At 41.8% G+C, this 11,592-nt stretch overlaps 1 protein-coding gene across 1 annotated transcript; it reads right to left on the bottom strand.

Moving 5' to 3' along the window:
• Positions 1 to 26: 26 nt before the first annotated feature.
• On the bottom strand, positions 27 to 11,502 carry fhip2a (FHF complex subunit HOOK interacting protein 2). Its single transcript, XM_062431082.1, has 17 exons — positions 11,233 to 11,502; positions 10,114 to 10,192; positions 8,368 to 8,537; positions 8,001 to 8,105; positions 7,746 to 7,868; positions 7,389 to 7,613; positions 7,074 to 7,270; positions 6,700 to 6,814; positions 6,467 to 6,543; positions 6,164 to 6,356; positions 5,571 to 5,734; positions 4,700 to 4,846; positions 4,521 to 4,611; positions 4,282 to 4,425; positions 2,414 to 2,554; positions 1,979 to 2,082; positions 27 to 1,880 (listed from the first exon to the last, which is right to left on the bottom strand). Exons 1-17 carry the CDS (start codon positions 11,275 to 11,277, stop codon positions 1,769 to 1,771), a joined length of 2,232 nt encoding a protein of 743 aa, XP_062287066.1. The 5' UTR covers positions 11,278 to 11,502; the 3' UTR covers positions 27 to 1,768.
• Between the last annotated feature and the right edge of the window lie 90 nt (positions 11,503 to 11,592).

Here is an 11,592-nt window from a genome sequence, read left to right as displayed (position 1 = left end):
TAGTATCTTAATTTGGAGTAATTAAAAAAAAAATTATATAATGAATCACTGCATCATTGATGCTAGACTTTGATTTAAAGTTATAAACACCCAACCGATTATTACACAACCAAAGCAAACCTGTTCCAGTAATACACAGCAACATGAATACATTTCTGCGTCATCCATGATCATAATGAATACAATACTGCTAGTAAACGCAACACCTCAGAGGAAGTCCTGATAACCTCTTGACATTGTAAAACAATGGTTTCCAAACTGGAGGATGGGACCACACCTGTCCCACAACAACAGCTAATTAACAGAATCAGAAGGTGTATTTTTGTTCAGACTTACATTAGATAATCTCATCTCATCAGGCCTCTAAAGATTCTTCAGATGAAATCAATCTGAGAAGTTAGAATCATATATTGGTTGAACTGTAGATATACACCCTGTAACAGAGGGTTCAAGTTAGACTTAGCTTTGTTTTTAGGGGTTGAGAGCCATTGCTGTACTGTAAACTACAGTATGTCCTAAAGTAATCTTGTATTTAAGACACTAATCAATAGAATCAAGAGGTTTGCTCTTCTGCATCCCTTCCATGAAGACAAATCAAAGAGAATTATAGTGGATATAAAAATAATAGCGAGTATCCCTTGGATAAAACAAACACTGGTGCATGAGAAATGCAACACTGGGTCTGGAGAACATAAATGTTTCTAACTAAAGCGAATGTTTCTGTCCACAAATGCCACCTTATCATTTTCCTTTAAACTAATCCAAAAAGAAAAAACATGAATTAACTTGAAAAATGTAACGAGTGCAATGTCATGAGGTCCATGTGCAAATTCACATCATTTGCTAAATTCACCATTTCATTAACGAAATGCGTTGGATGGTGACATCTTTGGGTGATGGGGGGGATTACAGATGAGCTTTGACAGCACAAACAAAGACAAACCGAGTTAAGAGGGAAAACAAATGTAGTAAATAGCAATCTGCCGTTGTCAGTCATTACTTGGACTGCTTTAAATTCTTTATATCTTAATACGACACTGGTTAAAAAGGCAACCTGAAAGCAAACAAATAAATACGAGGTCTTGGCATTTAAAATGAGCGTAGTATCATTAATACTACAGTTGGATATTGATGTAACTACAGGTATATGAAGGGGTGTCTACAGCCTCTTGTCATCAAAACAGACAACACACGAGGGGGTTTAAAGATAAAAATGTTTCAAAAGGAAACAATCTGTAACTGAAAGGTGTGATTCCACACTAAGGCAATGATCTTTACAAATGGGCGATGATGGGACTGGAAATAAATACACAAACGTCTCTTCTCCATGAAATAATAATTACAGGGCTATCATCTTTTGGCTGGTGGGGAAGGGGGGAAGGGGGCAGTGAGAGAAAATGCTGAAGGTTGAAAAGAGTCCAGTGAACGTCTCTCTGTGCCTCCACCTCCTATCCTCCTTCACCTGTCGTTCCTCTGCTGGCTGGGCAGTGTCTGTGCTCTGACCTGCTCAAACATGAGACCAAAGACTTTTTTTTTTCCTCTCTTTGTTTTTTTTTCCTAAATGATGTCGCCCGAGCGGCCAGAAGCTGGGAGTAATGAATCCCATCTGTGTGTGTGTGTGGGGGGGGGGGGCGTTAACAGTCTTTGTGGGGTGGTAAAAGTTTTTGTCGACCCTGTGCCACCGGTGCCGCCAAACACCCCACGAAAGGCCCAGTTTTCTCCTGACCTGTCTTGTCTGGCCGAGGCAGATGGATGAACAGCAGGTAGATTATGGCGAGGAAGAGGCAGCTGCGTGGTATTTGACGAAGGCGATGGCTGCCAGCTCCTTGCAGAACTCCTCCAGCACGATCACCCCCTCCAGCAGAGTCATGTGGTCGATGCTGAAAGAACAGACGAGGCAGATTAAAAACGTGCTTTTACAAATCAGAAAAGTAAAGAGCTAGCAGGGGGGGGAAGGAACCGTGAGGGAAGTACGTACTTTATCCCCTCTGGCTCTAAGCCTAGTAATCTCTTCCTCACAAGCAGCAGTTTGGGGGTGAAGTCTGGGATGCGCTGAATCCTCAACATGAGATCGCCAACCACCTGAAACACACAGGCAGTAATTACCAAAACCAAACAGTTACTGCTTCACCACTGAATCAGTACTGCACCGACATTACTGTAATTACCGTAAACATACAACACCATCAACAAGAACAGTAGCAGCTTCCACCTGCCTTTTAACAGCTTTATTGTAAGAAAAGTGAATTTCTACAGGAAAAAGTAGTCTGAGAGGTGTTAGGTGTTGTTTTCCTGCAGTAAAGAAGCAGGTCAAGCATGCTCATCAGACTAATAGGAAGTGAGATTCAAACAAACACCTGCACTAACAGGACCGATGTCTAGCAGCGGTCAAAAAGCAGCTACACTGTCTTACCCTGACGATGACGGAGAACAGAGACCTGCAGCCGGGGGCCAGGTTGATGTAAGGGTCCAGCAGGTACTCGTGCAGGTGGGGGTGCGGTAGCAGAGACAGTTTGGACAGCACGGCGGTCACCTGCAGGTTGACGTCGTAGGGCTAGAAGAAAAGAGGAGATAGCTGTCAGTTTGTTTAGATGACAGATGCAGCAGTTATTACAGCACCCGCTTTTTGATTTGATTTGCTGAATACCACAAGTGACCCAGGGGCTGCCAAGAGGCACATTTAGCTTTTAAATGTGAAAATTAGTCATTTTCACAAATCCCATCGAACAGTTTGTCAAGCAGGTTTCATCATTTTTGTTTCTTTTTATTTTATTTGAAAAAAGAACGCCCCATCAGCAGCTAATTTGCAGTTTCTCTCTACATTTTTCTTTCCACTTTCCATTAGTGAAGGCATTTTTTAAGCTGTGCTCACCATTTACTGTGAATTGCACTGCACAGCGTTCTCTGGCAGCGAGAAGAAACAACATCACGGGAGCGTTGGGGATATTAAATTTGAGTTAAAACCTCTTTTCAGCCTCTAAAAAAAAAATGATGGGCCTCGTCTGTGACTCGGATGGATCTTAAATGAAGAGATTGTGCTGATTTGCTTGCGGAAAACTTCATTTATCACATGGAATCTAGTTGTTCATGTTAAGCCGGACTAACTAGCTCAGGCTCTTACAAAACCTTACCTTGGAAATGTGTTTATTAGTTTGATGCATTTTCTACTTGCCTCAATGATTTGATAAAAAAGCAAAAAATGCATGTGATTTCTATAGAGCTTGAACAGTGTGACATTTTAGCACTGCAACATGCAGCTATTTTGAATGATGCCAGTATGAATACAGATGTTTTCATACATTGGCCGATATAATAACTGATCATTTTATTACTACAAAAGTAAAACTGAGATGAATACAGATGTTTTCATACTGGCAGTGTGGGCAGTGTTTCCCTGGGATTTTTTCTAGCAGCCGAGCTGTTGTGTGTGTGCAGAGCTCACCATGCCAGGACCTGTATTGCACATACTGGCAATGAAATAACTTCAAACTACCACAGAATTGTTCCAGATGAGCAGAGAGTCAGGTGCACCATCATTTACCACAAGCCTTTGACACCAGAAGGGCTCTAGAGGCCCACATAGCTTTTTTACAGATTCATTGATGTAAAATTAAACAGCCAATAAAGATAATAATAGACTAAGTTACTATGATTCAAACAAGATAATTATGCGTTTGCTTTGGCCGATATAATAACTGATCATTTTATTACTACAAAAGTAAAACTGAGAAGATGACAGCGCAGAGGTTTACAGCAGTCACCATCCCTACAATAAAGAATATATTTATCTATTGTAAACTAGCGTGTAACAACCAGATCATCTTTTTTTATATGTAAACTAATTAACATCAAACACAAGGTCCTTCTTATCAACAAGACCACTGTCAAAGACTTTGAATTTAAGTTCATGTTTGGCTTGTTTGATACATTTTTGTTGCCGCCTTCCTTACTGACGGATTTTGTTGCATTTACGGAAGTGAGCAGTCACAGTAGAGTTGAGATAAGTATAACTTTAAGTCGGTTTCATCCTGTCCTCTGTGTGTGTGTGTGTGTGTGCGCGTGTGTATGTGTGTGTGTGTGTAGCTCAGCCTTTCCCTTGTGCAAACAGGCACAGACACAAAGAGCAGAGGAGAGAGACAGAGCACGGTTTGTGTTCATCGTGGTTATTATGTAGACTACAATGTGAACTTTCTGCAGCTGTGTTCATCATTTGTCTGTGGTGCTCTGCTACTGTTGAAAAGCATGAAGGGGGAAACTTCCATGTGGTGGGACCAAACTCACCTGATCTAGGATGCGACCCATCCTGTCGAAGAGGACCTTGAGGAAGTGGCCCTCAAAGAACGGGATTTCCAAGTTACACTTCTCAAACGGCTTTGGGTTGCCCCTCCAGTCCCACCGCTGGCAGACCCCACAATAGTCCCTGAACTGAGGAGATCAATTCATATACAATTAGTATCTGATATACACAGCAGAAAACTGATGAGAGAACGCATCATTAATGAAGGAAGAGAGCAGATTACCTGTCTGTGTGCATCTCTGAGGTAGGTGTCATAGCCTGTGCCTTCAACATGATACGATGACTTGGCCTCATCGGGCACCAAACACAGAAAACTGCCGACAACACAATTCAACAGTTAAGCTCAAATTTAAAAAGTAACATCAACATAATGTACGTTGTCTCATGAGCAAATATTTGTACCTGTTGACAATCTTGTGAACCTCCGTCTTCCCTTCAGACTTTGTGTGGTCGGGACTCTGTTGTGGAGACGAGCTGAGCCAATCAGAACCAGACAGCCTGCTGTCTGGAGAGAGGTCATCACCAAACAGTGGATCCTCCTCAAGGTCTCTGTAGGCACAACACACATTTACTAAAAACAAAACTAAGAACATTCTCCAAATCTAATCACTGATTTTAGAGATCTATTAAAGCAGCAATTTAACACTTTTTACATTTCATGTATTTTTTGACAAACTTCCTAACATGATGAATACCTCTGTGCTGCTGCTGCTTGCAATAGTACACATTTATAAAACTTTTGTTCTGTTTGGTTTTAAAAAGTTAAATGTCAATTTTGTCTTGTATCGAGTTAAAAGGAAAGTGTTGGAGAGCTTGTGTTAGGGCTTGCATTGCCATCTCTGAGTTCAGTTGTATCATTTGTGAAGTGATTGGAGAGAATCGAGTTTTACTTTGACATGCGTGTTACAAATGGTGTATTTACTGGAAGAATATGTTTGTTGACGTAAATCAATGATACACTGACATTCCTCTGTGATCTCATGACTAATAATAATCACATAAACCCAGTATTGCAGTGCTGCATTCAGTGACTTTGTGTGAAATGTCACAGACTATAAACAAGAATGCATTTCTTACTAAGTTTGTCTTAATCAGTCAATTATCAAATCAAACACACGACAGTTGCAGTGGTGGCAGGTCTGAGAAACACAGCTAGTTGATGCATTCACTTTATTTGCACTGCTGTGTGTGTGTGCAGAGGATTTTCCAGGGTGAGGTCTAAGAGGAGGGGTTGGGGATGGGGTGGGTCAAAGTTCAGAGGCGGGGTCCTTACACGGCGTCGTGAGGCTGGCCGTTTTCTAAAGGCTCCCGCTCCTCCTGCGGCTTGTTCTCCAGGTAGTTCCTCTCCTCCAGGCTACGCAACACCAAGCTGTGCAGAATGTGCTGGTTGGGCTTCTGGATGAGCTGCTCAAACAGCCGCAGGGTCATGATGCTGATCTGGGGGGGGGGGACGGAGAAGAGGGAAAGATGCTTAACTCTCACTGTAAACCCAGAGCTACAAGCCAAGTGTCCGCCTAGAGAAAGTAGGCAGATGCTGCTTTAAAAAACATCAAAGACATGAGTCATCCTTCTTTTGTGTGATGAAAATGTTTGCAATGGCTCAGACACTAATTAAAATTCATGTGCTTTGGGTTGATCACAAAATTCACTTCAACTCGAATCCTGGAAGGGCAGATGGTCATTTAAACTTCTGAATACTGAACAAGAAGGATTTATAATATATTCTTGAAAGCACATTAATAAGAGAAAGAGTGCAATTAAGAAAAAGCTTCAAATGACTCATTAGCCAGACACAGAAGATGTTGAGGATGAATTCATTAGCACATCCTGGTACAACCTGGGTAATAATGATTAAGTGATAAGAACCTCGTCTGACAAGTGGTCGCAGTGCTCGATGAGTCTGTGCCTCAGTGGATACTGGGCGATGGTCGCTGCCGTCTCTGGCTCTTTCTCCTCTCCCAGGAGGAAGTAAACCATCTCCTGCAGCAGAGCCTCTGATGTCACCTGCCTGATGATCCTGTTGAGCAGGGCCGTGGAGGTCAGGATGCCCACCTCGGACCTACCGAAAACAAAAATCGCCAGCAAAGTCACGACACGTGTAAGGCGCCGACGAGACCGAGAAGAATTTCAATACAAGATGATTAATGGATGAGTCAGGACGGGACTTACGTCTGCATGAGCTGTGGTTCCATGATAGACACAAAGAACCTTTCTCTCACTGCTTTTGCCATCACTGCCGCTGCCGACTGCAAGACAGTGAAGGGGGAAAAAAACAATGAAGGGGGGAAAAAAGAGTGCTTCAGCCTTCTGGGACTTTCAAAAGCAAAGTTCTTTTTATTCTGTCAATTTCAGGCTACAATATGACACATCAAAACACAGTGAGTCAGAATTGTTAAAAGAACCTTCTGAGCCTCTTTGATGAGCTGGTCACAGTAATCTAACCAGGACAGGAAGGAGATGAGAGCTCTTTTTCCTGTGAAGACAGCAGCATCCTCCTTCAGGTTATACACGTCCAGACTGAAAAAGGAAGATAAGCGGCTCTGAATAATAAAATCTTTCTGCAAGTAGAATTCAAATTGTGTCCTAACAAATGGTGTCATTTACAGGCTACGTGATTGGCATAATGTATGAAAGCAGTGTTTTACAGTAGCAGCAGCAGCACAGGTTTGATTGATTTACTTATGATCTAGGACACGGCCAAACAATTAAACCACCATCTTAATTTCACTCAATTAAGAAACTAACAAGGAAATGTTATATATGAGAAGAAATGTACCCCCAGTTGACCGACTCCACTGTCTCAATGTCCAAGGGGTCAATGGACTGTGGCAGGGCTTTATAGAAAGCGACCAGCCTGTCAGTCAGGAGCTCGCACAGCTCGGTGTTCTCAGTTAAACACTTGGCAGCTGCAGGCTCTGGTAAACTGACCAGCAGCATCAGACCCTCACATGCTTTCACCACTATCCTGCCGTCCTGAGGAGGGGAGAAATAGACAACTCATGAATACAGGCTGTCACACTCAAATAGAGAAAAGGATATTATACATATAACTTAAATCCCCCCTCAAAGTCCTTGCATGTGTGTCACTCACCGGGCTCTTTGTGAGGTTGAGCAGGGAGGTGACCAGATTGTAATTGTTGCTGTTATTGTTGTTGTTTGTTGGACTGGAGCTGGAGGCAGCAGCTGCAGCTTGAGGCTCCTCTGGGCGTGCAGCCTGTTCTTCTGCAGGAGACTGACCTGTGTCTGGAGCCAACACGTTCTCCTTCAGCCCCTCTGACCCTCCATGACTCCTCGTCTCAGGTCTCTTTGACTTGTTCTGCAAGTAGAGATATTCTCTGAAGTATGTGCTTTAAAATCCTGAAAGGCTTTAGGGCTAGAAATAGATACAGATGAATATTTATGAACGTGCAGCTCAACTTTTTCTCTACTTGGTGTCGTAGTGACCTACCTCAAGAAAGAAGTTAACAAGGTATGGATCCTGCTTCAGTTTGGAACAGACTATACAAAGGAATTGGATCTCTTCGTTTTCTGTGGGAGCAGCCAGCACCTCCCCGCACAGATGGATCAGTTTCTGACAGAGGAATGTCACAGAAAAAAAAAAAAAAAAGAAAAAAAAGTTACATAACCCGTCACTTAGAAAACCGATTTGAAGGAAAGGAATGTCAAAAAAACAAAATGAAATTCACACTGCAACGCTTCTCACCTGTACGGGTCTGTGGACATTGATGTGTGGAAGGAGGGGCTGACGAATGTGTGCTAATAGCTTTGTGTAGAAGGTGAGCACCTGCTGCTTCATCCCAGGAGGACACTGATGAGAAAACATACCAAAGGATCGTGTTAGAATTTATTTGAATGGTTAGATTCATTTGTTATTTTAATTCAACTAAACTGCAGCTATCTCTTGATTCTCAGTGCTGCGTTCCCTCCACCAACTGCTGTGGGCTAAAAACCAATAATCAAGGACATCTGTCACTAGCTTTCAGCCAATATCACATGTAAAGATGCCATTTGGTGATACATATGTCCTTGAAAGTGTAATTTCTTTAGTTACCAAAGCATGACTGCCTTACATCTGCCTTGCCCAAAGTGTAGAGCGTCTCCAGGATCTTATGGTGCAGGAGATACTCCATGCAGGGGCCTGTCTCTCCAGACTCCCTTTCCGCTTCCTCCTGGGTCAGGATGTCCAGCATCTGTTCCAGGTGGGATGGGATGTTGGTGTCTGTAACCGGAGCCTTGTCATCTGTCAGCGAAAAAAAGAAAAAATGTCAGAACCTCAGTATGTTCAAAGATAGACAGGTACAGAAAGGACAAGGCTTTTCTAATCTTCATTTCATGTTGGAAATTTAAGATTTTCCTGAAGTTTAAAAAGCTTCTCCAGCTTGTTCTTCTTCTTCACCTGTGCAAACTGTCTATTTTCCCACCACACAAATAAAAGCACACCTACAAAACTACATAGCTCCTGTGTGTTCATTTAACTCCAGATGCTGCACCTTTATTGTTCATTGTCAGAAGTTATGAAATATATTTAATCCTTCCAAAGTTTCAAATCAACTCATCAAGCCTACTTTTGGTAGCATTAGTGAACCTTACTGCCATTCTACAGTTCACTAAGTGGCTTCACAGTAAAGTGTTACTGCAGCTTTCACATTTGAACACATATGTGTTGCACATGCAGAAAGTGTTCTGTTCTGCTACAAACTGTCACTTAATGCAACAACTTAACCCAGTAAATGAAGGGAGCATGAGAGAAAAGGATGTGCCCTAGTAGCAAAACATTAAAAGAAATATGTGTGCATGTCATACTGAATGTAATACGTCAACAAATTGCCAAAAACATAGTTAGTATGACAGAATAACATGTGTGAAATAACCCTTTTCACAACAACAGCTTTCACTAAAAAGGATTAAATTAAATCATTTCTTTAAACAGTAATCATGTGGGCTGATGAAGGCCAGGCTGCTCAAAAGTGACCTCATATTCTTAGATCTAGCTCATTTCAGTCACAAGTCTGCAAATCCCTAAAAACAAGTTCAGCAGCTAGAACTGCATTTGGAGTGTTTCCTGGCCCAAAATATACAGAAAGTGGACGTCAAACAGTCAGTGGAAGGTTCAGGCTGGTCTTGAACTCCAATGAGTCAAACTTTTAAATGATGGGGTTTAACCACCAAGTGTTTCACAGCTGCAACCGGACACAGATGCAGGGCGTATGAGTTCTCCTTGCACAGATCCCACAGGCAAATGTGAAGGAAGCAGTTTGATATTCAGGAGCTGCTGTGGTCCGGACAGAGTTGAAGTCCAGTGCAAACTCGATCAGCATTGCATTCCCAGAATACTTAAGTGTGCTTTTCCATCTGGATTTTCTTTTAACCATTTCTTTTATACTGCCTGTGTTTGTTTTTTTGTTTTTTTATAAAATGGTGCCAAGTGAGCAGCTGTTGATGAGTCCATCATCAGCAAGTGTTATTATAAATGATCTGATTGTATCTTAACTAATTCTGTAATTTGATTGCTTTTCTGTTTAACCAAATGGATTTGGAGTATGTTTTTTAGATGCTGGTTAGATGAGGTAAGCAAGTTTAAGGAGCCTCTTTAGGATCTGCTTACTTGTAACAGGCATTTTAAATTATTAACATACTAATAATGTATAGTGAACATAAACACATGAGAAAATTGTAGTGAACCAAGTTTCCTAAACCTGTTCTCAAACATTTGACCACCAGTACAAAACAATGGCAACAACCAGCCCATCATCTACCTGGAATACTGTCTCATAATCAGAGCAGGTTTTATGTTAGTCTTAAAAGACTGTTCTTACCAGAAGTCTCGATGTAATAATGTGTAATGGCCTTCCAGTGATAGACAAAATCCTCCTGCAATGGCAGCGACGGAGCAAGCTGAAAAAGAAAGATTATAAACATTAACATATTGTATGTTTACATTGGGATCCCCCAAAGAAACACTATTATAAAAAGGCTTCCCCTTATAGGTCTTCACCTATAATTCAAAGCCAGTAAAGAGGTGGTTGGTATAATTATAGTTGGTGAGGAAGAGGTGTGTACATCTGGCATAGTCTCCTAGTTTTCACTGAATTTTTCTTCTACTTTTCACTGACATTTAAAAGCACTATTACAAGATTACTTTCAGTGTATTGAGGCATGAGAAAGTTGACAAAACCAAGCAGCTTTTAGAAGGTTTTTCCATGAAGTCATAACTTTCACAAGTGACATACAGCTTCGCACTTTTCATGACTATTTACGTACGCAATATAATAAATAATACTAGCTAGATTTTTTTTCCTCACATCTACGCCTGAAGTCATGTGGATCACCTGCCAAACGATCATAGTTGAAATTACTTGACATGTAGGAGCTTGAGATCAGTTTAGTTTTGAGGCAGGTAGCTACTGGTTTCTGGCTAGTTAGCTGTCTGGCTAACGTGTAACACTGTGTTAGTTAACAAGCAGACTAATCCTTTAATGTTAAGGTTACAACGTTTGCGAAACATCAAATTAAGCTGCCCCACCATTTCAACACCAGTACTCATGATAAGACGCTGCTGTTTGAAACGAGATATGAAGCTATCACCGGCTAACGTTAGCGTCAAACTAGCTCAGCTTGCCCAAGATTCCTTTCACACAGATGACCCGCTGCAGGGAAGACAGGCGCAATGTGAAGATATGTTAGTTGGTCATATTTAATGAACAGACAAACATACACACCCACAAGTACACTGTAAATGATAAGGAGAGACAATGTAACGGCACAAACACAAAACGCTAACATTAGCTTATGCTAACTGGTCAGCTCGCTAGTTAGCAACGTATGCTGACGTTATGTCTGGGTGACCAAAGGCCCATTTCAACCACAATAGAAACATAACACACAGACAAACCAATGGATAAAATACGTAATTTAGATATGTTTAAACAACTCACCGCTTCCACAGCGTGCTGGAGAATGGACGTAAATTTGGAGAACATTTTGTTCTTCGACTGGACTATTTTCTCCCGAGAAGACCTAGAGAATTCCTCTATCTTCTTCTTCCTGTTGTTACCGCCTCGATCCAGATTGGAGGTTTCATATAATGACCCTTGTAACGAAAGAATAAAAATGTGGGCAATAAAACACGTTGCTGATACGACACGACTTCCCGGGCCTGGCACGACCACTGTAAACAAGACGTCCGCAGGCTCAGGTAACGTATCGTGAGGCTCACTGCTGTGTGGACACGGTGGCACTTCGCTCGCCAATCGCTTCCCTTTTTATCCAGCAGGGGGCGCTGTACTCAAACACAC

This window comes from Scomber scombrus, chromosome 12 (assembly GCF_963691925.1).
Source record: "Scomber scombrus chromosome 12, fScoSco1.1, whole genome shotgun sequence".
NCBI lineage: Eukaryota > Metazoa > Chordata > Actinopteri > Scombriformes > Scombridae > Scomber > Scomber scombrus.
This window is presented reverse-complemented; position numbering and strand designations above follow the sequence as displayed.

Coding starts and splice junctions, on each gene's coding strand:
- fhip2a (XM_062431082.1), bottom strand. CDS start 11,277: ATGTTCTCCAAATTTACGTCCATTCTCCAGCACGCTGTGGAAGCG. Junction 6,544..6,699: donor TCATCAAAGAGGCTCAGAAG/GTTCTTTTAACA, acceptor ACTGTCTTGCAG/TCGGCAGCGGCAGTGATGGC. Junction 2,083..2,413: donor TGTTCTCCGTCATCGTCAGG/GTAAGACAGTGT, acceptor TGTGTGTTTCAG/GTGGTTGGCGATCTCATGTT.